At 40.1% G+C, this 26,892-nt stretch overlaps 2 protein-coding genes across 3 annotated transcripts; one reads left to right on the plus strand and one right to left on the minus strand.

Moving 5' to 3' along the window:
- Window positions 1-241: 241 nt before the first annotated feature.
- Window positions 242-13,090, minus strand: FAM149B1 (family with sequence similarity 149 member B1). The gene is made up of 15 exons (XM_080347438.1): window positions 12,915-13,090; window positions 11,820-11,924; window positions 11,116-11,239; window positions 10,005-10,147; window positions 9,279-9,398; window positions 8,542-8,712; window positions 6,938-7,125; window positions 6,549-6,667; window positions 5,925-5,978; window positions 5,347-5,459; window positions 4,557-4,763; window positions 3,533-3,659; window positions 3,084-3,209; window positions 2,040-2,121; window positions 242-409 (listed from the first exon to the last, which is right to left on the minus strand). Exons 1-15 carry the CDS (start codon window positions 12,962-12,964, stop codon window positions 354-356), a joined length of 1,785 nt encoding a protein of 594 aa, XP_080203564.1. The 5' UTR covers window positions 12,965-13,090; the 3' UTR covers window positions 242-353.
- Window positions 13,050-23,257, plus strand: ECD (ecdysoneless cell cycle regulator). 2 transcript variants are annotated; one of them, XM_080347436.1, is made up of 13 exons: window positions 13,050-13,313; window positions 13,409-13,526; window positions 13,705-13,792; window positions 15,168-15,346; window positions 15,651-15,843; window positions 16,714-16,842; window positions 17,335-17,460; window positions 18,389-18,474; window positions 19,250-19,353; window positions 20,202-20,379; window positions 21,353-21,420; window positions 21,547-21,767; window positions 22,378-23,257. In XM_080347436.1, the coding sequence occupies exons 1-13, from the start codon at window positions 13,118-13,120 to the stop codon at window positions 22,606-22,608; spliced, it is 1,917 nt and encodes a 638-aa protein (XP_080203562.1). In that variant the 5' UTR covers window positions 13,050-13,117; the 3' UTR covers window positions 22,609-23,257. The 2 variants fall into 2 exon arrangements, with proteins under 2 accessions (XP_080203562.1, XP_080203563.1); XM_080347437.1 differs by having other exon boundaries at window positions 21,610-21,767.
- The last annotated feature ends 3,635 nt before the right edge of the window (window positions 23,258-26,892 follow it).

Consider the following 26,892-nt stretch of genomic DNA (forward strand, 5'->3'; position numbering starts at 1 on the left):
AGCTAATGGAAAAATGAGCAGGTTCTGCAGTACCTGCCCATAACAACATGAGTCAGTCACAAGCCAGTACTGGGAAAACAGCAACAACTGAGAGCGTTTGCTGGGTTTTCTAGGACTTTGGCTTTACTGTCCACTGGAGTGTATTCACCCTTCTACCGGTAGAAAATGGAATGTTTAAGTAAACCACTTCTAATCTTTGGCAGCTGCTTCTTAGGTTTATACAAAAATAATTATTGATAAGGAAGGGTGTTTGAGAACTCTCTGTAAACAATGCTGAATTGCTGAGAACAAGAGGTGGTTCCTGACTCCGGAGATGGACAGATGGGCACTTCACGGCATGTCAGAACCCCTGTTTACTTTTTGTGACTGATGCACTTCTCACCTTTCACAGAACCACGCAGCTGAAGACCTAATAAACAGAGATCATGTAGAATTTTAAGACTTGTGGAAGGTATTAAAACTAAGTACGAAATACATCTCCTTTAGCTTAAAACTAAAATGCCTTTTTTTTTTGCGTTTTTTTCTAATATGTGGCTATCAACTGCATTATGTATAACCTCTGCAAGTTTGACATAAGTGACTGGCCTTCCAAAGGGGCAAAGTTTGTGCTTTCATTGCAGGGAACTACTGTATTTCGTGAAGTATTCAAGTCTACAAAGTTCTGCTGATTTCATTTTTTTTTCTGTTAATATAGCAGTCATGATACTCATCTTGCATTTAAAGATACTAGATTTTGTTGGGTTTTTTTTGAGGAGGAGCAGATATTTATTTTAATTTCAGTAAGAACCACTTCTTTTTTGTTTTAAAACAAGTTACTTCAATTTAGTGCCTTTGTTAAACTCTGTTTGCCTTTTGTATCCCTTATATTAGTGGTAGTAGGCCATTCAGGTATTAAACAAGCTCCTGTCCTCAAATAATCATACATGTGCTTGCTGCCTTAACCTTTGCAGCTTCCATCCTATCTTGTTAGTGTATTTTTGTGGGGAAGATTCTGACGACTCCCTCAGGAATCCTCAAACAGCGATGCCAGGAATCCAGAGTACCTTGCCTCGACAGACCTAGTTTGTGTAAGGTGCCTCTAACCCCCTGCTCTGTGCCACCCTCTCCAGGTGGAGGTGACACTCAGCATCAATCGAAAGTTAACAGAGGGTGCTCAAGGTGAACTTGGGGGAGGGTTACAAAGACGGCATTCAGAAAAGCTGTTCCAGGGCACAGAATTTAACTTTTGCTCTACTGTAATCTCTGAACAAACTCCCTTTCTACTGACTAGACTAGACCATGCGGTGAAAAACCTAAAATTCTGAAGGCAAAGTTAAGTAAGGTTCATTGTTCCACCCTAGCGCTTGTGTACATGCATGCAACTTAGTCTTGTACCTTCCTGCTACTAAAAAACCCTGTAATGCTGGTTGTGACTGTGTAGCTATTCTGAAGCATATATGGTGACTATTTTCAAAGTGTATTAACCACAAACACTTTAAGGAGATGACTTTGCAGTAAAGGAAGAGAAACTGGAGGGAAGAGTTAATCCAGCTGTTACAAATTAAACAGTAAAAGCATATTGTGATTTCGGGGCATGCATGTGAAGTGTACAGTTACTGGCTTTAAAATATACTTTGAGTTCATCTAGTGCAATTCTAAGACCTAGTGTAGATCTAGTACAATCTCTTCCAGATACAGTGCAAATAAATTTCTTTTGGACATAATGCAGTTTTTTTCATTTGTAGCTGAGCAGAAGAAAAATCCTTGGACAGAAAGCAGTTATTGCTAATTCTAGTTTAAACTGGTAACTCCGGCTCTTAACTTTGACATGAGAGGCGTTGGGGCTGATTACATTAAACTTCCTTAAATGATTTAAAATACTAGGTGGTAATAAAAAAAAATACCCAAACATACTCTATATGTAAGTATAAAACTTGTGTACTGGAAAATTTAGAACATGGAATAGAACTTTGAAAAACCTCTTCAATGCAATACATCCTTGTCTCAAAAGCCTACACCTCTTGCTTCATCTTATTAAATCCTCTGGCTGATGAGCATACCTGAACCTGTCGATCCTCTGCTTGTCCAAGATTGATTACTATAATCAATAACAGTGCAAGAACGGTGGTGCTGTGGATCTGGCTGAAAAGATAGTTCAGGTTATTTATCTTTGTGTGAAAAATTCTGAACATCAACATTATCATACAAACTACTTAAACAGATGTATTTCCTAATTTGTAAGATGTTGTAAAGATCTAAGTAGAGCTTTTATAAGTTTAAGGGATGTTAAATCAACCTAAAGTACAACTCCTACTGAGTAAAGACACTTTTATAGCAATCTTACTTAGAATAATCACTGGGCCAGTTAAAGGCATTCTCACCACTTCTGAAAATGGTTTTGTTTTAAAATAGATTTTAAGTTTGTACACTCAACTACTAAGTCAAGGATATTGAAATTATACACAGAAACCAAACCAGCAGTTACTTAGTGTCTCTCGTTAAAATTACAGCTTTTAAAGCTTAGATAAAAATACTTTGTTAGATAGGACAAGATATTGGCAGAGTGGGTGTTTCAATAAAATAAACCAAGAGCATTTGGTGGTGAAACAGACTGGACATTAACAGCACAGCAAACCAGTGCAAGAAAGCAATGAAGGCTATTCTACCCTTGTGTTTCTGAATACTGCTGTAGGAATGATTTCCCAAGGTTTGTGCAAAACTTGAAGCATCCTCTCCTACCCCACAGTTCTTAAGCCTTCACAGAAGATGCTACATTGACTATTACGCCTTAAGGAGTGATTAGCTTTTTCCACAAGTATCTCAAACTTGGATTCTTCAAGAAAAGTGTAGGACCAGCAGCTGCTTGTTAGGTGTAGTTAGGAAGTGGCTGTGGGCAGCATGGTGAGACTGTTATCCACAAACAAGTGATTTCTCCTGTTTGTTTTGGAAACGCCAAGCAATGATGTTTCTGTTAACCCGCGAGTATCAAATCAAGTGGGGAACTTGATGAACTCCCTGGCACTGATCACCTGTCACATAGTTCTCAAGTAATGTTTATTGCTCAAGCGCCTTAGGATGATTTGGTATAATTTGCCATACTTTACCAGTAATGTGTTGGTTGTGTTAAGCCTGGAGAAATGATCAGGTAAGAAAAGCCTCTCCTGAAGCTGCTGGTGGGTATCTTCATGTGTTGTTACACTGTGAGCTCGACTTGAGTTCCCTCGAGGTTTCTGCATTGAAGAATAACAGTTATGACTTTTTCATATTGCACTAGTACATTTAAAATAATTAGCCTAGGAATTAAAGCTATTTTTCAAATCAATCATTCCACATCTACTTATGGGGATGAAAAAAATTCTGGCATAAATTGGAGCTAAAGCATTCAGCTCTGGGTGATGCTGTTCGTCAAAATGGATGTAGTGTTTTTGTGCATCTCCATCAGTTGCTATCACTTGCAAGAAAACTAACAAACTGGAACTCTTGGGTTTGGTAATTTGATCGGCAGTGATTACATTTTTAGACGATGCAATAGCAGAACTGTTGTGCCTGTTACCATTTGCCTCTGGCATCCTTCTGTGCTCGTGTGCTCTGCCACGGTGGTGGTAGTAATAGGTGGTAGGAGATTTTTTCGGTTTAGCAGCAGTGGGGAGGGTGAGGTCAGCTGCTCATGTGCAGTCAGACTGAAATGCATCAATGAGAACAGAAAAAATACAGTTTATACATTTGGCATTGTGTAAATATAGAGCATTGTCAGTTTGTTTGGCATTATATGGACGAAGAAAGTTAAAACTAAGAGCAACAGCTGCAGAATTTTGCTACAAGATGCTGGTCTTAGGGTTGTCTATCAGAGACTAGATTTAGAAGAGTTCTGCAGTGGGTAAAGTTTGGCAGAAATCTTCATCTATTAACACAAACTTCTAGTTTTTGTAATGTTTAATATTAAGCATATAGGCAAAGTGAGTCTGAGCAGAAATCCTGGTAATGGATTGATGACCCATCCAGTGCATTTGGAGGAGTCTGCTGGGCGGCTGGTACAGCAGAATGAAGGTGTGTGTATGAAGGGGTCCTCATGGGCAGTTACCACACCACGGCAGAATCGTCTGCCCATTCCCAGACACGACATTATTTTCTGCTCTTTGTTCATATTCTTTAGCATTAAGTACTGCTTACTGCTAACTTCAGCCTAGCAACTGAAGATAAACAGCGAGCCTAGAAAACAGTAGTGGGCCATATTTTAAAGTGGAGCAAGTAAAAATTCTCCGTAACACATATTGTAGCTCTTTGACTTATTACACGCATCAAATAAAACATCTAGGGGTAAAACAAAGCTTCTGCCTTCTCCATATTTGAGTACTTGAAGCAACAGGTGCCAGACACTTTTAGAAGCCTTCTAAAGGAGGTAAACCAATCTAGCAATTAAGCATTAGTTACAGAAGGAATGTATAAGTGTTGATATAAGTAAGGATAAGTGTTCTGTTTTCTAGATACAGCATTTTCACATGAAAGGTGTCTGAATGTTTTTTGCATAAGCTGGGTTCTCTAAATACTTGCAGTGAGAAACTGGTTTTGAGACGTACAGTCGCGTTCCCCTGAAGACGTCGTCGACAGACCCGGGGGTCCCAGCACGAGAGTGGCTGGCGTTGATGGGATGCAGGGTACGTGGCGGTGGGTTTCGCCTTCTTGTGGAACGTGATAGCGATGATGTGCTGAGCTCAAGAGGACGACTTGGCCACACTCTGCCAGAGAGAATGGAACTGGAGCCTGGCCATCTGTCATCCAGATCCCTAACAAAATAATTGCAAAATCAAAAGAGATATGGTTAGCATGACTGAGAAATACTCTGTTAGCAAAGTATGCATCCACAGGTGACATTAATAATATTATGTGTGGATAGAGATGATTTTTTTTTTTTTTTTACATAACTATATAAAGTAATTTACAGTCAAATTAGAAAAGATTTTGTTATTTTTAATGAACTATGAACTTTCTGATTGAAGATTCTGGTATAAAAGTAAAAATAAATCACAAAACAGAGTAAAAAACCCTACTGTCAAACCAGTTTTCACACCCACAGCCTAGATGTAACTAACACAAGTCCAGTTCTAGGAACCAAGAATAATTCAGGATGTCATTTTGTGCCAAGAGTAATGCCACTAAATGTTCACTGTGTGGTAAACCAGCAGCAACCAAACAGAAAACCTGTTCTAGAAGTATACTGTTTCATAGAGAGCAAATAAATCAACAACCAAGCAGAAAAATAATTGAGAATTGCACTCTCCAGTGTATAAAGTTATATCACAATGTTTTGGGTTGACTCTGTCACCATGAGAGTGCTTCACTTCACAACACATGATATCTAGTTCTTACAGTGTTTTCTCCATTACAGGCAGGTGCCTTTGCTGTAACTGGATCCCATGTATCACCATCAAGCCATTTAGATTACGCTGAGAGCCACTACTTGACCCTTGAGAGAGATTTACCTGAAAAGTTAAAAAAGAAAAATAAGTAAATTAGTGTCTAGCAGGGACATACGCACATATTCACAGATTTTGTCCTTGCAGATAATCTTGGAGGAAATAAACTCATTTCTTCCATGACACCCAGATATGTATACTCATTTATATTATTTCCCCATCGAAGATAGGCATCTTAGCATTCCATTATTATTGCAAATACTACTGCTTAGAAAATGTATACTACTGTGCTATGTCATACTTAATATTTTCCAACTGAGCTTCTCATTTGCGTGACAGGATCTTCCAAAAATGGCTATAATCAGAAGCTTTATGAAACAAATTTTCAGTGCATGTTGACATTTAATGTCAAGAACAGAACTGCAACTCCTTTCTTGGAATACAGGCTGATCTGGAAAGACATCCAATTCCACCCACCGTAACAACAGCAAATAGAAAATACCAGAGCTTTAATCTCTCCAGCATACATACTTGAGGTGTTTTTCTCCTCTTTTTGCTTTTGCGGCCACATCTGGTTTTTGGGCTCTATACATATAGTACAGGGAATGTGAGGAAGGGGCAAGGCGTAGAAATAAAGGAGAAAGAAATAAAAAAATATAAGAAGGAAAGAATTGAATTAAAATGGAATAAACAGATAACACTCTGGTGCCCACCACTCTAGGAGCAGATCATCTAAAGCAGATCATACAGTCAAATTCAGGGGCTGAGAAAAAACCCTGTTACGCAACTGCACTGAGATTTGTCCTCTTGCTATAGATAAACTAGTGAGAATAGGATCTCGCACACACAATGCTCCACCTCACAATTCAGTTCAAACATTATTGAAATGTGGAAAGAACTACATCATTCATCAATGGTCACCACATGGTTGTCCAATACATAGATGAAATATATTAAGTTTGAAAGAGAAAACTAGGAATTAAAACTTGCAACTGAGGAATAACAGAACTTAAGTGGTAGAAGGGACAGTCAGCATTCATACAAAATCCACGCCAGTTGCATATCTAATGGCCCCCTGACATACTCAAATCTGTGTGCTTAGGTAGTGCTGTATTGATTTGTCCCTACACAAATGAGCTGGCTAAAAATACTTACCAGATTTGATGTCAATGAGAGCGTTTTAGTTTGTGGCACACGAGGTAACAATGCTGGCTGCAAAGGGCTTCCGGCACCTGCTCTGACTGTTCCTACTGTTATGATATTCTTCTCATCATCTATGCAAAGCAACAGAAAATTCCTGTAAATACAGACTATTGGCATTGCTATTTATGGACAGTGCTGTGTATCCGAATATTTTAAAGAGAGTCCTCTTAGACACTAAGCTCTATTAAATCTTTGTAGGCATGTCTCACATTGTTATCAAAATAACTTTTTTTTCCCTCTGAAGAGATTATTCCCAAATACATCTCTCTCTCATTGCATCCTTGAAAATTTAAGTAACTGAAATCCCTTTTTGAATGTGCAGTTTGAACTGTGATCCTTACCAGAGGCTGATGCTTCCCAGTGTCTGCAGATTAATTCTTCCATGCAGCCTAGGACTTCACTCCAGACATCATCAAACACAAATGTGAGCACAGAATCCTTCATGCAGTAATATGGGGACAGAGGAGGAAATCCCAATTTCCGTCTACCAGAGGACAGTCCCATTTTCTTCTCATGCAACTCTTCCTCCCTATAAAAAATGTAAGTATTACCAGCACCATAAACACATTGTCTTTGCATTTTGCTGCATTTATTTAATAGGATTAAAACATCACCTAAGGCTGCATTTCTGTTTTGTTTTCTTTTAAACTGAAATAGGTCAGGGCAGCTGGCTGAATAGTTTGAAGACTTCAGGAGAAGTTTTGTATGTATCACACAGTAAGTTTTGTATTTATCACAGAGAGCTGGCAGATTAATAAACAGCAATATCAAATATCAGTCTAATACTGAAAGAAGCAACCTCCTGTACACTGGGCACTTGAACTTCTATTCCTTCCAGAATCTACCACTGATGTAAGTAAGAAATGACTGAAACAATCACCTTATTACTGCCCACCTTGTTTTCCCCATCCAGAATGACTATAAATGATACTTCATGAATAATAAATAATTTACCAAGGAGATCAAAGTCTCATTTCAAAATAAATATTAATAGTTACAGTGATGTTTGTTCATTGTTAGGCTCCATATCTAATGCCACTACAGGATTCTGAAGACCAGAGAGAGGAATGTTACTACTCATGACTGTTTAATGCCACTCTCAGCCTGTCGCTCTAACAGCCAGAAGGTGTTCAGGGCACAGACTTAATTAAGTTTTAGACAATTAGATGTAATCAATGAGAGAGAAGAAAAACCATAAATCACAGCAGCAAGTGGCCTCTGCTGCAAACTCTTCCACAGTGCAAGAGGTATTCTGAAGTGTGAAACCTGGAAGACAACTGCTAAAATGTTTATTTTCATCTGCCAAAAGAAACTTTATAGAAGGGAGAAAATAGTACTGATGCCAGCACATTTATTATGGCTTTCATATCTGCTCCCTGAATTAGTACTTAACATCAAAAAGCTACAAACCTTGAAAGAAAAAAAAAAGGAGATGCAACTAGATGCAACTAGAAAAAGGTGTAATACCATTATTTTACAGAGACAGCAATATTGTTTGCTGCAGCAATGTCTCTCTGGCCCGGTCAAAGCAAGCCACCTACCAGTCTGAATGTAATCAATGCAGCTAAGTGGCTTTATTTATTAAAACCAATTAAGTAGTTCGCAACTGACAGTACCATCCAGAGTCCTTGCCCAGGCCATATGTTCGTATTGTTGGGTTGAATAAGGTAAAGGGCAAAAAGAATCCTATTCATGCCACCCTTATTCCTTTCTTCTTAAGATAAAAATAGTGGTAATTGTTTCTTGGCAAGCATCAAATCCACTCTAATGCTTAAATTACCACTGAAAATCTGGAAAGGTACAATTCCACACAAAATGCCAGTACAAACCCAAAGCAGCACACTTGCATACTTGATCAACTAACATCAAACCCAAATACTTATATCTGAACAGCAGGAATTCCAGGACACTGCTACTAGTTGCTGTCTTAATATTAGATACCTACACATCTCTGCGGTCAAATGCTAAATATTCCTCCATTATGCCTTCAGAGATAATTACTCCGTCTTCACCTTCTTCGCTCTCTGGAGAACACAAGGTCGGAGACTTGGAACGGTCAGCCTTTTTGTGAACGGGAGTAACAGAAAGAGGTACCTTCTTGCCAAAAACACTGAATCTGAACAGGTGACAATTTTCAGAAGGCAGAAATGAAAATAAGTTGTTATTCTGCTTAAAATAACAGCATTTGGTGAGCTGATAGACAATACAGTAGATAAGGCCAAGCCATAGCGAGGCCAAGAAGTAAACACTCTTGGTTTGGATATTTTTAATTCTTGCTAAGGAACTTGAAACTTCAGTACAAAAATTCAAAGCTAATTCAAAAACATGAAATAATAAAAGTGGTACTACTGTAGTGCTTTGTATTTTTGATGTACTATACAAATGTAACAGATGATCAACCATAAAGCCAGCTACAGTACATACATATTCTTAAGAAGTCAGCAGCAGCAAAGTTTTATTTACTGATCCGTTTACTGTAGTTAGCAACAAGCACAGCTATGTAGTCTTGCTATTCTGAAGGTACTACTTTTAGTCAAAAAAGGAAAAACAGTGTGCTTTGTTCATAATTCAGCCTAACAAACTAATTAGGCTTGACATGTTATGAAGCGGATCACTGCACTTCACTGAGAACTGAATTACCTTCCCACCTCAGTATGGTCTGGATCAACCGCTGGCACTTACTCATTAGAATCTTTTTCTCGTGGTGAACTCACATCTGAGGAACGTAAACTGCCAGAAGGTGAACTTGAATACCATCCATACCCTTCATCTGTGGGGATCACCATCTGCTTCCCCACCACCCTGCCGTGGCAAAAGCAAAGGATAAATGAATCAGAAAATATCACAAGTAAGATTATTGACATGTACAAGAACAGGCAGCAGCCAATCCTCAAAATTCTGTAGGGAAGCTGTGTGCTTTTCTTGGTGATGGTTAACGTGGTTTCCATTGTTTTCCCTAGTATAGATTGCTTTGAGTCAGCTAAGTACATTAAGAAAATTCTGCTTTTTTTTTACGCTCTGCTAATTATAAGACATTTGAATATGGACAAAACTGTTCAAGTACACATAATGAAGAGGTAAAATTTAAATTCTCAGATAGCCATAAGGACTGCTGAGCTAGGCTTAGAGGATTTTAAACTTATTTTAAGCCCCTGGCTTTTAGATATACCACCCATCTTTTCTAAGAGATTTTTGCTATGTTAAGGCCAAGTCAGTTGCAAATGACAATAATCCTTCAGCAAGGAACCGAACATGAGATAGCAGTCTGTTTATTAATGACAATGGCAGGCAGAATACCAGAGTGATCTTTTTATCTCTATCTACTGTGTAATTGCACAAAATCACCCTGCTACTAATGTCATTTTAAAGCCAAGTGTTTCCATCCCTGTTAGTCTATTGATACAATACCTGAGATGAGGGAAGCTGGATGCCCACTGGTGACATTCTTCCCGCAGTCCCTCAACACGCACATTTTCTTTCTGCTCATAGAGAAGCTCATCGATTTGTCTGAACATCTGCTGAACTTGTTGTGTGGCAGCTTTATCAAATTCCTAGAAAGGAAAGTTATCCCATAAATACTTAGTGGATAGCATTCAGAGGGGTTTTTATTATTTTTTTTTATTTTAAATAATTGAAAATTGCAACTATTTCTTTAAAGTTTAGCAGGACTGATTCAAACAGGTCTATTTCATTTCCACAGCAAGACTTTAAATAGTTTTCACCCCAAGATGATGTAGGCTGCTGTTAAGACTGATGGTAGCTACATAAAACACATTGACACATCAGAAAAAACTCTTAAAGCATTTTGAAATATCTGTATTATATTAATTTAAAGACATAGTAATTTATGTAACAGAAATCAGAATAGGAAGGATAAAATTCAGTGACATTTTAATGAAATGGAAAATGTATTGCTTGCAACATTCACCAACTACAGAAAAACAAAAAGCAATGCGGAGTGGTGTGAAACTCTTAAAGTGAAGGATGTTCAGGACCTTTGTCACATGTTCCTGTGTAGCTAGAAAATGGGGTCAGTTCTTGGGTAATTTAATCAGTTCCACCAGACCTCATCAAAAGCAATAGCACACTTGGTTTTGGTAGACGGAGAATAAAACCAGTATTTCCAAATGAAAATAATGTTTTAGGGGCTTGCTATATTTTGAGAAACACATAAGTATGCAGGAGTCTGATAAACTCACACCAAGTGTCTGAAAGTGATCCACTCACATTTGGGATTCCACAATAACAGCATTTACTATTTTGTATAGATACACTTATGCGTTAAATGATTTGCATTTCCAAATTTTTAGATGGAAATACAGAATATTAACTGAATAATATGAGCCTAACATGTTCTGGTCTGAGAGAAAGACAGGGAAGAAGTAAAAAAGATGTCTTTTCTATAACCACTATCACGATTTATTGGCAGATCCAATCCTCATTTTTATCCTGAAATGTCTTTCCAATGTCTTCCTGCTCAGTGTGCCAGATTTGGTTTGGATGATGACGTTCTACTCACATCATAGCCCCAGGAGAGGACTGAGCTGTCTTCGGTGGAGGTGTCAGCATAACTCTGACAAGCAGACTCTGAATTCCCATCATCGGATGGAGTAGCAGAAGGGTAATCTGATTCTTTCTGCTCCCTGAAATGCACATGTTGAGGGGAAAAAGAATAAAAAATTCCAACAATATACAATGACAAATAAACTCCGTAAGTAAACTTATTTGTATACAATAAAGCATATATATATCAGAAGAGGTCTTAGCAGTAATAGAGTTTTCATAGGGTAAATACTTACTGCTGAGGCATTTAAGCAGAAGGCATAATACACAAGTAATTATAACAACTGTAACTCCTAATAATCTCAGTGACACAGGAAGTCTAGAGGTCAAGCAAAACAGATTTTTCGAAAAATTATCTCAGTTAAACTGCAGACTATTTCTAGTCCCAGTTCTACACCACTGAGGGATTATTTTTATCTTTTCTCCTCTCGTTTCAGCCATAAAATTAGATGACCCAGGCTATTTGCGACCTGGGAAGAGAACACGGCTACACATATTTTTACTGTTTCCAAAATAGGAAGGACACGTTCTGAAACGAAACAGTTCTGAGGTAACGCCTGAGCCTGCCAACCGCATTACTTCTGTACAGGTAGCTCAGCGCAGAAGTGCCTGGTTCTGCCGTTGTCTCCAGACAAGGGTTCACATTATGTTATAATGTACCTGGAGATCTCGCTGTCATTTCCAGCCGTGAGTGCGGCTGCGCACACCTCCACTTGTGGCTCTGGCGGAGGATGATGCCGCAAGGCATGTTTTGGAACTCCTTGTCTAAAACAAGAAGTAAGACTTGACATTACCTATAAGAATTAATATCTACAGAGTTCCCAAACTTTACAGGGATTTTCTTCTGCTTTCTGCACTAATTTACATACTAGAGATCATTTATTATTATTAGAAGGCTAATTCTTGTTAACAAAGCTTTAGAAATAAGGCATCAAAACTAACTCTAGGCTAAATAGTTAAAGGTCTCTGGGCTAAATAGTTAAAGGTCCCTGCTTAGAAATCAGTGTCTTCCTTTAAATTTAAAATGTTGTGAATTTGGCTGCAGCTCTCCAACAGCAGGTAGAATGTCACTGTCCCCGTAGCAGACTTACATAGTACAAGAGCAGCCACTGAACCAGCAGGGGCAAATTAGAAAAACAGCATGTGCTAGTTTGCTGTTTCGTCAACGTTTAGATGTCTGGGAAAGAGGGACAAGAAAAATCACTGCAGCTGAAATGAGAGTTGTCAATACAGGAACAAAAAGTAGCTAAATACTCAAACCTATGTATTTGCTTAAACCTTTTGCTTCCCCTCCCCCGAAACCGCCTACACATCAGTTACCTCTTGGATCAAAAAAAGGCAAGAAGAGGGATTTAATCACGTTCCCTGTTTTTTCCAAGCGAGGAGCACGCTCGGCGGGCAGGATCGGCGTCAGGCCGCGGCCGTGGCTGCCCTCACCCCGGCACAGGGCATCCGCACAGCCCGCGGTAACCCGGCCCGGCCCGCCCCAGCGCCGGCCCCGGCCTCCGCCCCGGGACACGGACCCCACCCCGGGACACGCACCCCACCCCGGGACACGCCGCCCCGCGGCCCCCGCTCCCAGCACAGGGCCCTCAGGCTGAGTGAGGTGCAGGCGGGCGGGCAGGCCCGAGCGCAGAGCCCAAGCGGGAGCGGGACCAGGCCGGGCGGCGAGGACCAGGGCGGCGAGGACCAGGGCGGCGGGGACCGGGGCGGCGGGGACCAAGGCGGGGGAAGGCGGCACCGGCGACAACTCACATCTCCAGAGCGCCGGGGGACACCGGCTTCCGCGCGTATCGCGAGATCATCCTCAGCTCCGCCGCGCCGCCACCCGCCGCCGGCCCGCCGCCATGGCGACGGCCCTCCCCGGGAGGCGGAGCGTCCCCGCCCCGCGGCGCGGCCCTCTGTCTCTCGGCTCGGCCCGCTGGCCCTCGCTTGGCCGCTCTCCCTCGCCGGGCGCCATGGAGGGGCTCGGGCGGCCCGCGCCGGCGGAGGACGCCGTGCGCTACCGCCTCTTCGCGGCGGCGGCCAGGGGGGACGGGGCCGAGGCGCTGCTGCGGCGCTGCGCAGACGCCATCGTGGTGCGCTTCGCGCCGCTCCTGGCCGCCTACATCTGGCAGCGGGAGCCGTTCCGCCTGCGCTACACGCCGCCGCGGGGTGAGCCCGGGAGCGCTGCGAGGGCGGCGGGAGCAGGGAGCCCGGAGCCCGGCAGAACGCTGAGCCGCCTCTCTTCTCTCTCTTTCCCCGGCCAGGAGAGACCCCGGCGCACATCGGGGGCACCACGCTGTTCGGGGACAACGTTGAGGACGAGTGGTTCATCGTGTACCTTGTCCGGGAGATCACCAGGGAGTTCCCGGGGCTGGCGGGCAGGTAACGGCCCCGCCGAGCTGCCTGGCGGATGAGGCGGGGGGCAGCGCCTTCCCTGGCAGGGCCTGGCGGAAAGTCGTGGCGTAATCTTCTTTAAAACACGCAGGCACGCATTTAGAAGCCTGCGTTGTTGTGCTGTGCGAGACCTTCCCAGGTAAGAAACCGATTTTTCATTGGCCAGGGTTGATGACAACGATGGGGAGTTTCTCTTGATAGAAGCAGCAGATTTTCTCCCGAAGTGGTTGAATCCTGAGAATAGTGACAACAGGGTGAGTAAAACTTCTGTAGCAATTGGTGAGTGGCTCATAGTGGCCTTTCACTTACCAGTTGGAGTTTTCTCTTGCACCTGTATCTAGCCAAGTGGTCTGACTGCCGCTGGAAATCTGGAGTATTGGTCAGGACTCAAGACTTGTTTTAATTAACAGCAGGATTTGTTCAGCAGTCTGGTTTTAATGAGCTTTGTGCTTGCTCTGGGTGCTGAATGAGTAACTGAACCACTGGAAACCTCTGATACTCGATTCTGCTCCATGTGCTCTTGCAGAATGCTGTCTAGAGTGTGTCCCGAGAAACTGCTGTAGAGATATATTGAAATTGTTACAGATATCAAGGGGTTCTTCTAGAGTTGGCTTGTCGATGGAAGGAAGACAACATTCTTATGCTAATATGTTCTTATGCTAAGGGCAAAACTATGGGGAGTGCGGCAGAAATACAGACCCTACAGACCTGCCAGCTAGGCTGTTAAACTGTGGTGTTCAGCTGGGTCTGACTGATGCACATAAATCAATCTTTACGAGTTGTTTCATCATGGAGAAACTGACTGAACTTGTTAAAACTTGCTACTTGTGGTGGCAGATGTGAAGGCGGTGAAGCTGTCGTGCTGTTGATTGATCTGTAAAATCAGTAAGTTTGGCTTACTTGGATTTTTTGCACCATGTTCTCGAGGGCTTGCTGCCCTGAGACTGGGGGATGCTCAAGACTGGAGCATTGCTGATGCTACAGAGAGACAGACTGGGCTGGCATGGGTGAATTAACAGCCACATCGTTGCAAGTAGTTATGTCACTGACTTACTTTTTTTTTTTTTTTTCTTCTACTACAAGGCCCTTAAAAAGGGGCAGAACACAACACAAAAATTAATTGCAAACCTGTATCTGAACTATCAGCATGATATTTTTCTTCCATTTGGAGGAACGGGTGGAGTGAGAGAGTTCATGGTAACTCAGTTCTTTTGTTAGGATCAGGAACCAACAGAGGTCAAATGTGGCCCCAAAATAATACTTTTTAGTCCTTGTCCTATCCTTCAGCAGTTAGATTATACTGTCTGATTCTCCTGAAGCAAATCTCTAGTTGAAGAGAAACTTTTGGTATTACTGTTGTTAAGGAAACAAGATATATTTGACCAAACTTGTTGGTAGTTAAAAAAAGGGGGTTTATTTTGTGGTTGGATCATGATCTCTGACATCTGTATTTACCTTATCTCCCATTTAACAACAAAATCCACAGGGAAAAAAAAAAAAACAAAACAACTAGCTGTTTCCTGTTTTATTTTTCTATGTGTAATTCAGTATTTTCTGTGTTTAAACAAATATGTATGAAACTAAATTTTGTGTTGCTTCACATGTGACTGTTCTTATCCCATCTGCCAGGTGTTCTTTTACAAAGGAGAACTGCACATCATTCCGCTCTCAGAGGCTCAGGAGCAGGACTGCGACCCATCTGCTGCCAGTCCAACGATCTCACAGGTGCTGAGGCTGTTATCCAGCCGTTCCGAGGAGTTCCTGGCTGCGGAACCCATTAGAACAGCGCTGTATAAACGCATCAGTGGGTACGTGGGGGTTTTATTTTGGTCTTCTGTAACAGTCAGTTTTGATTCTGGGCTGTCTGGGGTGCTTTCTTGTCATCTTACCAATGTGGGGATTAAATTTTTGTTAGCCAGGTATATTTATATATATGTATATATTTTAAACAGGCATTCCAGGTGTTAGATTAGCTGAGTTTTAACTTTAGTTTAGAATAATCGTCATCATAATATAGATGAAGATTAAAGTGAAAATGGGAATAACACTTAAAAAGGAGTGGTGTGGGCTTGCAATGCACTTAATACACTCTGTTACTATTGCGTGATACAGGTATCCTGAGAAAATTCAGGCCTCATTTCACCGCGCGCAGTGCTACCTGCCGGCTGGCGCTGCAGCTGTGCTGAGGCAGCGCCCGGCTCTGGTGGCTGCGGCCGTCCAGGCCTTTTACCTGCGGGATCCCATAGATTTACGAGCCTGTCGCCCTTTTCACATTTTCCCTCCAGACCAGCGTGTGATGACTGTAGTAAGTGATCCTTCTGATGCGATTTGTCACTTAATTAGGTTCTGTAACTGATGGTTCTGTGGTCAAGTGATATAAATACGTGTGTTTCATTTTTAAAATAGCATGTTTTCTGATTTTTTGTTTTGACACTGGGCATGAATTTCCAGTTTGTTATGTTAACAGCTTTTCTGCCTTTGGATTGACATGGGTAGACTTTCAAATGGCTAATAATGAGAGAAGTGTTTCTGAAATCAGAGGTTACCATTAATAGTTCCTCTGCTGAAATGTTGCTGAGTAAATGGATTTAGTTCTGTGATCAGAGCAGTTTGACAGCACTGCCAGCCAGCATAAGGAATTGCTCCTAACTACCCCTCGCTGTTCATTCTGAGGCTTTTCACCTTCTCAGCTGTGCTTACACAGCTCTCTGAAAGCTATTTTATGAAGTGTTTGGTGAGCATTGTCCAAGCAGTGTTGTATCTGATACGTTTGCATTACAGAGTTATGCTCTCTAGACTCCTTAAAATAAGCTTTGGAATAAAATTTTAGACTTCTGGACTGTTTTCAAAATCTCGGCTCTGGTTTCATTAATTGAAAAGAGCCTTTACATTTTCCAAAATACAGCTTGTTAGCATGAATACTGAGGATTTTTTCTAATTTATTTAGATTGCATGGAATTAATGTTCTTTTAGTGATATCAACTTGGAATATACTTTCTAAGATCTGAAAAGCGACATATCTTAGGTAAATGTATCTAAGACGTATTTTCAACACCGTCTCGGGTATTGTCTGTAATACGAATGCTTTAAAACAAAATTGAGATGAGACTGGTTGAAAGCTGATGCCAACACACAACGCAGTCACACTGCAGTGAGTGTTCTTTTGCTTTTTCAGGTTACTTTCACAAAGTGTTTATATGCACAACTGGTGCAGCAGAAGTTTGTTCCGGATAGACGCAGTGGATACACACTGCCCCTCCCATCTCACCCTCAATACAAAGCCTATGAACTGGGCATGAAACTGGTAATTACTTTTTATGCATTTTGTACTTAGTCTTTGGTTTACTTGTTTACATGTGTCAGAGAAATGACTCTTTGCTTGTAAGTTGCCTGCTTGTACAGAAAAATGCAAGCAAATTCACGGCTACCATTCTTCTGGAAGTACAATATCATGGGATTTTTCTTTTACAGAACAGATCTCTCTTGTACTTACTTACATAGATTATAAATCCAGGTAAAGTCTTCATGCTTATGTGAGGAATATCTTGTGCACTATAGACCCGTCTTCTAGGTTGCTTTGTCCATGTAGAGAAATGTTGCAAAGTCTAAACGATCTGTTATTGTGGCAGAAAGATTCCGCTTCCAAATTAAGAACCTGACATAGAATTGGGTTTGTCACCTGCTTCTCAAATGGCAGCATCGGAGCTCAATGACAGTCAGTTCTTGATGCAATCATTGAAAGGTGCACTTAAATTTCTCACACTTAGAGTCTCTTGATGTTGCATCTTTTATACAGGCTCATGGCTTTGAAATCTTGTGCTCCAAGTGCAGTAAAGTATCTCCTGATTCCAAGAGAAATGTGTTAAGTGGTCCCCTGTGGGAGAGGTTCCTCAGCAGCCTGAAGGAAAAAAATTATTTCAAGGTGAAGTTGTGTGTGTTCATCTTTTAAACATTCCAGGAAAAAGTACCTTTTAGCTCTTGAACTTGTGTAAGTTGTTATAGCAGGGGAAGAAATCTGATGCTTCTGTCTATGGAAAATGAATAAATATCTTTAAAGGAGGTAGATGCAATTTGTTCTGCTTTAAACTTAATTAATTTATTTTGGACATGAAGTAGGAAAAAGCAGAATTTGGGGATTAATTCATTCATTTAAAGAAAGGGGAAATACACTTGAATAAAAAAACCACAATATGGTTCTGTGTCAGTTGAACTGTTTTCATTGTTTTACACTTCATCTACATTCCTGTAGACTTAAATATTCTTAAATATCCATACTTAACACCCATGGACCCATTTTGGCCCATGTAAGTGTATTTTTGTGTGTGTGTGTTTTGGTGTGGGTTTTTTGTTTGTGTGGTGTGTTTTTGTTTTTTTTTTTTTAAAGATGGCTTTGGCTACTTATTTGAACTTTGCAAATTGGTCATAAATTGACTCCTTATTTGAAGGTTATGAAATTGGACAATTCTATGGGAATGCTTAGGTTAATATCTTTAAAAGACAGGAAAAGGGGCATGTTGTTACAGTACCGCAATGCCACGTCTGTGAATAATTCCCAAACACCAAGGGACTAATTCACAATTCCTGTACCATTGGAATCTGGGTGTGATAAATCCACTCTGTTGTGGGAATCGTAGTATTGCCTTTGGTTGTTTTTATGATGTTGTAGCATAAGTCTAATTCATACCAGACTGAAGGCACCTTATGTCCATTCCGTATACTCTGTTCCAAATATATACTGTAGGTCAGTATTTTCTCAGCACTAAATTTCTGTGGGATGAAATAATCATCATTGTGCACCTGACTGTGAGGGAGAGATGTTTAGACTCATGCTTGTGACTTGCATTAAATAGGGAGAAATGGAAGGATCTGCCAAGTACTTGGAACTGTTGTGTATGGCAGAGGATTACTTCCAGCGATCTGTTACCAAGCCGGAGTGGTAAGAGCTACTTGAAATTCATGAGTAATCATACACAGTACCTACAAGTACTTTAACTTAACTTTTTAAACACTTGTTACAAAAAAACTGAGCCCTTTTCTCCCTTGTACACTTAACATAGGTGCTCTGGCTAGGAGACATGGGTATTAATGCCTCTAGAATACTCTCTACTAGTAGAACTTATTACTTGAGTAACTATTTATCTTGGTTTTGCAAAATGATAAGCTATTCCAAGTGGGTTAAGAGGTGACTAAAAAGCATCATTTGGTTGTTTGGCTATAGAAAGTGTTTAAAAGTTTCATTGACAAGAAAACCCAGTGAATAATAAATACAGAGTAACCTGTCTGCTTTACCTAAGACAGCCAGCTTGCTGTAGATTTCTCCAAAAGATCAAATCCAAAAAATAGATCATTGCAAAATATCTGAGAGTTTGCCAGCTCGTAATATCTTGACTGTTAGCTGTTTAAATTTCTAGTTTGTGCTGTTTGGGATCTGGCAATCCTGATGTTTACCAACACAAAGAAGGAAACATCAGAAATGAGCTTTGGAGCCATCAACAAAGAATTACAGTAATTGACCATGTCTTATTTTGGCTCATACTATCTGTGTAGTATTCTGGTACTTCCCCTAAATTCACTTCTGGTTTTGATGTTTTTGCACAGAAAGAGTAATGAGGAACTTAAATGAAAACCTGCATGTAGAGTGTGTGACGCCACTGGCATTGTAATGCAAGTAAAAATCCATTTAAGAAAATTTAGGGTTTTTTTCCTTCTAGTTCTGAAGAGAGCCCAAGTGATGAAATCTTGACATTGCTACAGACAACAACCATTGACATGAAGGAATTTGAGAGGGAAGCAGCTTGTCTTCCTCCTGAGGATGGTGAGCGGGATGGAGGGTGGACTGTTCCCACCAGAAATGATTATTTGTTGGGAGAGATGGTGAATGTCAGCACCAGACCAGTCTCTGTAGCTGCTTAGTTTGTCTCCTCTCCTGTGACTGCTACAGGTGTTACTCGTGGGCCGTCATTTCACATTGAGGTGAACAGTTACATTTTTATAAGCCACAAAGTTTGTGGAATTGGCACATCTGCTCTCTAGTTGCTGGTTTGATACTACTAGATCAGGAGCACCATGCATGCTGACACCAGATGAAGTACTTTGTCTCACCTCTTTACCAGACAGAAAGTATTTAAACGTTTTGTAATAATAAACCAATTCCAGTACTGACAATACAAAGTTAATTACCATCTAGTTTGCTATGATGCCCAATATAAGACCAGCATAAACTTTATATATAGGGTTTTTTTCACTCATTTGACAGAAATGTAGTTGCCAGTGTGCAGTACAGGTCACATCAGTATTTCTGAATGGTGCAGCAGCTCACAAATGCAGCATTCAGTGTTAATGATCATTGTCAGAGCTTGGATTGTCTCTCCCTTTATAGTGTAAGCCTTTTCTTCCTTCTTTTAGTGGCATAAGGATTATCTGTGACAAGAAAAGTATCTGCTAGTTTGAAGCAGCATATAAGGCAGAGTTTTAAAGTAGTAAAATGAACTCTCTTTTTTAGTCTCCCACTGCTTTATATCCTGTCTTATCCAGTATCAGCATGAAAACTTAATAGTGCAAAAATAAGCTACAAAATGCTGTCAGTACTCTCAACCATCTGGCTTGGGCCTTGTGGGCTAACAGACTTGTGCAGAGTAACAAATACATCCTGTATTCTTTCAGATGACAGTTGGCTGGAGATTACACCAGATGATTTAGATCAGATGCTGAAGGAGGCAAGAAGCGAGTCCCTCTCTTCTCTGAATGAGGAAGAGCAGAAATATGACTTGGAAGCAGTTGCTGAAAGTATGAAAGCTTTTGTATCCAAAGTCTCAACGCATGAAGGAGCAGAAATGCCATGGTAGTAGCATTTTCAAGTTTGGTGTCTGGTTTAGAATGTGTTTTCATTCTCCTTTAGCCCTTTGGTTGATTCTGTAAAGCAAAGAATCCAAGTCTGAAAGTGTTGTATTTAGCAGAGGCATGAAACAAATCCATGTTGTTAGTAAATATGTGCTTGCTTTTAAACCAACTTGTGGCAACGCTGACACTGGAACAGGTAAAAATGCTGGAAATTGCACTATTTTCCAGCACTCTTAGTTTGAGTTTGTGGTTTTAAAAAATTTTTAACCCTTTTACATTGAAGGTTTACTGTCTCTGTGAATTAAGAACGTTGATTTTTGTGGTACAGCTGTATTTAGATTTCTCGTAGGTTACTGTTTTGAATATACTGGGCCTGTTTTTGCGGTCCTGAAGCACATACTGTACACCTGAAAGCAGGAGAAAAGGATCACTGTGGATCCCTCTCACTGTTCCCAACAGCAGAAGAAAATGCTAACTGAAGATACTTAACTATTTAGACAACAGCAGAATGCCACTAGATTAATTGTTGGAGTTAAAAAAGTGATTGTGAATGTGTGGACAGGCCTTTAAAATTAAAAACCAGAGAGCTGGGTAGTTGCATATTGTCCAGGTTCTTTTTAAGACTTTAATATTGTGAAAATAATGCTGCATAAGCTGTATCAAGCGTATAAGAGTCTACTCAGTTTATCCCTTAACTGTTTCATCATTTTTAATGAATGCTGGTGTTGATGTCTGAGGTATAATGTAGAGTTTTTTCAACAATTGACAAACAATTGAAGTTGTTTGTTTTATTTTTTTCTTTCTTGCCAGGAGTTCCTCCACTTGTTGTTTCATTTCTAAGCACTTCCAAGACCACCAGCTCAAATGTCCCAACTTTAGTTTGGGCTTCAGAAAAAAAGAAAAAAAAATGTGTCTGTGTCAGGCTCATGGAAGCATAAAAGCTTTATTTATTTAAAAATATTTTTATATTTCAGGTCATCTGATGAATCCCATGTTACCTTTGACGTAGATTCTTTCACAAGAGCATTAGACAGAATTTTAGGTGAGATTGCTTCTTTGTTTGCTTTGTTGGAATAGCTCAGGGTTATTTGTCTTCCCTGGTTTTTCTGATCACCCATGGGCACTGCACTGATTTGTTTGCTGTCTACTGACAAAAAACAATGCACAGGGGAGGACTCAGAAGAGCTGGATTCTGATGATCTGGATGAAGAGCAGGAGTTTAATTTCTCAGATGAGGACGATGAAGACGTAGATGCTGAAAATCAAAGGCAAGACGAGAAGGTGTCGCCTGATGAGCTTATAGGCAGCCTCAAGTCATATATGGATGAGATGGACCGGGAACTGGCACGTACCAATGTTGGTAAAAGTTTCACCACCCAAAAGAAAGGGGTAAGTATGCCTTGAGTTCTAGTTCGTGGCATAATAGTTTCAAGAGCTTTAGTAGGAAAGAGGAAATATGCTAGAAGTGGTCATTCTGAGTAATGTGATCAAAAACTTCTGTCTTCTGACCGTGTGCTACCTAAGTATTAAAAAAAATAAAACCACATGCAAGCAAAATGTGCTGCAATTGTGTATTTTTTGGACACAAAAAGTTAGCTATGCTTTAACTTGCACATCCTTTCCAAGACTTAGTTTCATTTCCCTTTTGGACCCTGCATTAGTAGTAAGGTGAGCAGCTGCAGCTTGGCTGCTGGAGTTCATGTAGTAGGTTACTCCCGTAGGAAGCTGAGCCAGCACTCAGTAACCCACTATGTCCTTCTGGAACTTAATCTGTATAATGTAAAGCGATGATGTTTTAACTGGCGTGAGCATTTGTTGACTAAATTCCTGCCTGTCAAGACAGTGTGTAATTTACTGAACTTTGTTGGCTGCAGAAGTGTTTCCTTGTTGTTTTTTTTTTTTTTTTCTTATGGTTAGTCTGGTTTGTTTGTTGTTGTTGTTTTTTTTCCTAAACCTGTTTATACCATTTGATGAAACTTTCTCTTTTTACTTGCCATAGGCAAGTTCTGTTAAAGCAACTGCATCTCAAAGCGCTGGCCCTGATTCTGGAGCTGAAGATCCTGAGCTGACACCAGTCGATGTGGATATGAACCTCATAACTAACCTGCTGGAATCCTATAGTGCTCAGTCCGGGCTGGCAGGACCCACTTCAAACATTTTACAGAGCATGGGTGTGTATTTACCTGAAAATGCAGATCGTGTTGGCTCTAATAAGGGAGCAACAGAATAAGAGACTGTCTTAATTCAGAAGACATGATTGACTGAGAAATAAAGCACCAAAAGACTAGCAGTATTTGGAAGAAGAGATGAAAGTTTTGCATTTAAAGTATTTTATGCATTAGTTATGTGTGACTTTAAAGATGCAAAGTGAATTTGCCTGCAAAAGCCATCTGTTCTGATCCTATCTTGGATAGAAATCAGATTTTTCCAGTGCTAACGTTTTCAGAAAACTGAAAAATGATGTTGTGACTTGAATGAAACTTTTGTTGCAGAACCTGTTTTCAGTTTTTCAAATTGATGATCCAATTTACCATATTTCTAAAATGTTCTTTTACCCTTTACTAGGTGGTTTCACTCTCTGTAAAGCAGTGCATGTTCTGAAAATCGTGCTGCCTCCAGGGGGGCACAGAGGAATACCATGTTATAGGAACAGAGTTCTCTTGGCGATTCGGAAATGCTGGTTAAATGTTCAGCAGACACTTAATATTTCTTCCAAGAGTACAAATACTTCATTGTAAGAACTGTTAATTACTGTAAGAATGTGTTTTTCATTAACCAGAACAATTTAAAGAGTAATTGGATTGAATATGTAAATATGGGCTACAAGTTTGTGGTTTTGTTTTGTTTTGTTTTTTAATAAAAACAGAAATACAACTGGAGATGTTTGGGTTTTTTTCTTTGAAGGTATGCCTAACTTCCTCAGTACAGTATCAGAAATTCTTGGAGATAAAATATTTTCATAATTGGGCATTTTTTTAACTCCATTACTGCTGACTGTTGGTATTGTACCAGCAGTAGCTATATATGAGCACAGTATGAAGAGTTTTGTTTTGCTTTTCAGTGAAAATGTAGCTAGGAGGTATTCAGCATGTTGCTTTCACATGGAATGAAAAAGCTGTTCCAGGTATGATGGCTTAGTTTTAACAAGATAAATTAGAAATAAAATATGTAGAAATTCTTGATTCACAGACAGGAAGAAGGCAGTCCTGCCAGGTCTGAATTGGTTTCGACAAGTCTTGTCTTTATTGTTTTCTTCCACACAAAAATAAATCAAGTGTCTTAACTGGTAGAAGAGAAGCTCAGTGGTTGAGTTTTTGGTTTTTGTTTATTGCCTGTGAGAGTGAAAACTCATGGTCTCCACACAATTCCATATGAATTCAAGCGAAGCCATTTATTACAGAAACAAGCCTCCTTATATATGCAGTTATTTCCTGATCACGCGTCCACGCTCCAAGCATGCATTAGCTGATTGGATATTGTCTACGTTCACGAGCTGTCCATGCGCCTGAGTCTCACTGCTAATAGGTCTGTTGACTGATGTCATGTTGAGGCCCTGTTATTGTAGAACTGCCTCACTCCCACAGCAGGTCCTGTTTTCAGCTTTCAAGGTGGCCCTGAAATTCCTTTGGGCCTGGCTAGTTCAATAATAAATCTCCATCTAATAGAAACCCATCCACACAACAACCTCAAGAAAATCCCTCAAATCTCCCACAATTCCCCCTTTTTGTTTTTGAACCAGCCAGGCCTTGTTCACAATGCGCTGAATTATCTTTTAAATACACTGCAGCATACAACATATGATTAACAACAATGATTACAGTTACCTATAATGTAGTTAAGCCTTACATAATAAGATCAAACAACTACCCACCTATTTCCAAGCTTTTAAACCATTTGCCAAACCTTAATTCTACTGTGACAATCTTATTAACATGCTGTTTTAGTTTGTCTAAAGTACTATGAATAGATCCAGAATGATTAAACAAGTTAATACAACATCTTTCTCTTAAATTAATCACAACCATGTCCTTATGATAACAACAAAAATCTATAGCAACATGATTTTGAAGTGTAATATGCCTAATACCATCAACATCTACTATTAATTGAGTTAGTATCTCAGAAGTTAGATTAGCCTGTTTAAAAGACCAATAGCTTAACTTTGATATGTCTCCTAAAGCTTTACCAGCTGCTAGACTAGGGAGAAGGAGTGCAGTAGATACTATGGTAGGAATGTCTCATAATTTTACCTCATTTTTGCATTGACTAAGTGTAATATCACCCTTTTGGCTTTCCTGCTGTTTGTTCAAATTGCCATTCTCCACAGAAGGTACACCACCTGTTTGCTAATAGGCTTTTAGACCACCAGGTCTGTGAGTATCTATAACACTGAATTAGAATCCATGGTTTACATCTGAAAGAGTCCTCACAACTTATCTCCCTCCTGTCCATCTGCATCCCGTTAAATCTTTGTTGTCTTTATTCAGCCATGGCTTGACCCATTTCGCAGGAATCCACTTCAGTCCTTGGCCTGCAATGACACAAGCATAACCTTTTTCCTATGTTATCAATTGATGTGGCCTTTTCCATTTACCATTAACTAGTGATCTGACCATAACTAACGTAGGTTCTTTCTGATTTAGCATGTTTTTGGGTCACACTTGCAAAGTGTTTAATCACAGGGCAAATTTGGGCTGCACCACTTAGATATAAGTGATTCATCACATACAATGCTTTTGACAATTGATTTTGTGGTGTTTTCCCTACTTCTCCCCCCTTTTTGTTAAAAAAAAAAAAAAGAAAAAAAACAATTCAGAATCAGATGCATGTGTTGGACCTTGACTACATACTCAGAATCACAAATCAAATTTAGAGGTTCCTCCTTAAAAAGCTCTAAGTAATGTAAAGCTGCACCAAGTTCTGCTAATTGGGTTGAAACTTCAATAATTTTTACAGAATGATGCAAATTGTTATCTTCACTACAGCTTTATGAGACTTCCCAGAACCATCAACAAAAAGTGTGCGAGTATGTAGGATCAGACCAGCTACAAGTATGGTCTGTGACCTGATGTTAAAGACTTGCAGGTTCTGCAGCAATTTACATTTATGCATGCCAAAAGCTGTGCTGTTAAGAAAATCAGCTAGTGCAATTTACAAGGACGTAGATTGGAAATAAAAAACCAGAATTAAATTTCACAAATGGTACATATATGAAAAAAGGATCATGGCCTTTTAGGACTTAAATTCATTCTCTGCATTTCTTGATCAGAGTAACAATTGGTATATCAGTGTTAGCATTCTCATCATACTGTCCCACAATAGCCACAGGTTGTTTCTATGTTGTAGCTATAAACAGACAAATCTGCAAGCCCAGTCAAATGCAGTCAGCCTGTAAGGTTGCCATAAATTCATTCCTCAAAGTTTCTAACTCCATTTTGGCTGTCATATTTATTGGATATTGTTTTCCCTTACTAGATCGAAGTCATGTTTCAGTTCTATCAATGTAGTGTTTGCTTTATCGAAACATTGGCTGTTAATACTAGTGGAAATACAGCATTCGAAATTTCCTTGGAGATTTCTTACTTGCACCAAGCAGATCTGCACCATCCCAGCAGCTTCTTGTAGGACAGGCAACTAAACAGAATTCTCAGAAAACGTTATTTGAGCTTAAAATTTACTTAACAAATCTTGACCCAAGAGAAGTATAGGACTTTCTGGCAACTACAAGAATTCATGTATTAAAACTTTGTTCCAAATTTGGCATTCCATTGGTCTCAAAAAACAGCCTTTCTTTCATTCTCTCCCATGACCTCAAAAACTAGCATGGTGAATTTACTAAGATGTCTCTTACAACTAGTTACCACAGAAAAAGTATATTAAAAAAAAAATTGGTTTAATTTCCCAGCTTCATTAGAACTATGGATCCACTGGTAATGCCTTTAAATTTCAACCATCAGACTCTTTCATGCAGTATTACAGTTCTCTAGCAGTAACATTGCTGGGGGAGGAATAAAACCTTCCTCTCTCCCCTATCTGAGATGGTAGGATGTCCAGCCCAGCACGAAAACAAATCAGTTCGAACTCCACATCAAACCAACCTGGCTCCACTCCACACCCAAATTAGTACCAGTCTGACCCAGAGAAGCACTGAGCACTCTGACCCGGCAAAGTGACCAGTGTGAAAAGACTGACTTCAGCAAGGAGATAAAATGATGAGCTCTCTCCCCAAATGTGCCAAAACCTAGGAAACAAGACTGAAGCAAAAAGAAACAGCACCAACAACCCCTGATTCAAAGCCAAGAAGAAACACAGTGTCACAACAAGGATGGCTGACAATACTCCAGGAAAAAAAAAAAAAAAAGAGGGGGGGGGAGTAAAGCCCCCCTTTCTCTGCTTAGCTGTGGGCAAACAGGTTTTTCCAGTTTTTTTCTTCTTTCTTTTTTTCTTTCTCTTCTTGCTGCAGTTTAGACACAGCCAAGGCCACGCAGGTGGCGCAATCGCTGGTATGAAGTAG

The sequence above is a fragment of the Nesoenas mayeri genome (assembly GCF_963082525.1).
Source record: "Nesoenas mayeri genome assembly, chromosome: 7".
NCBI classification, from domain to species: Eukaryota; Metazoa; Chordata; class Aves; order Columbiformes; family Columbidae; genus Nesoenas; species Nesoenas mayeri.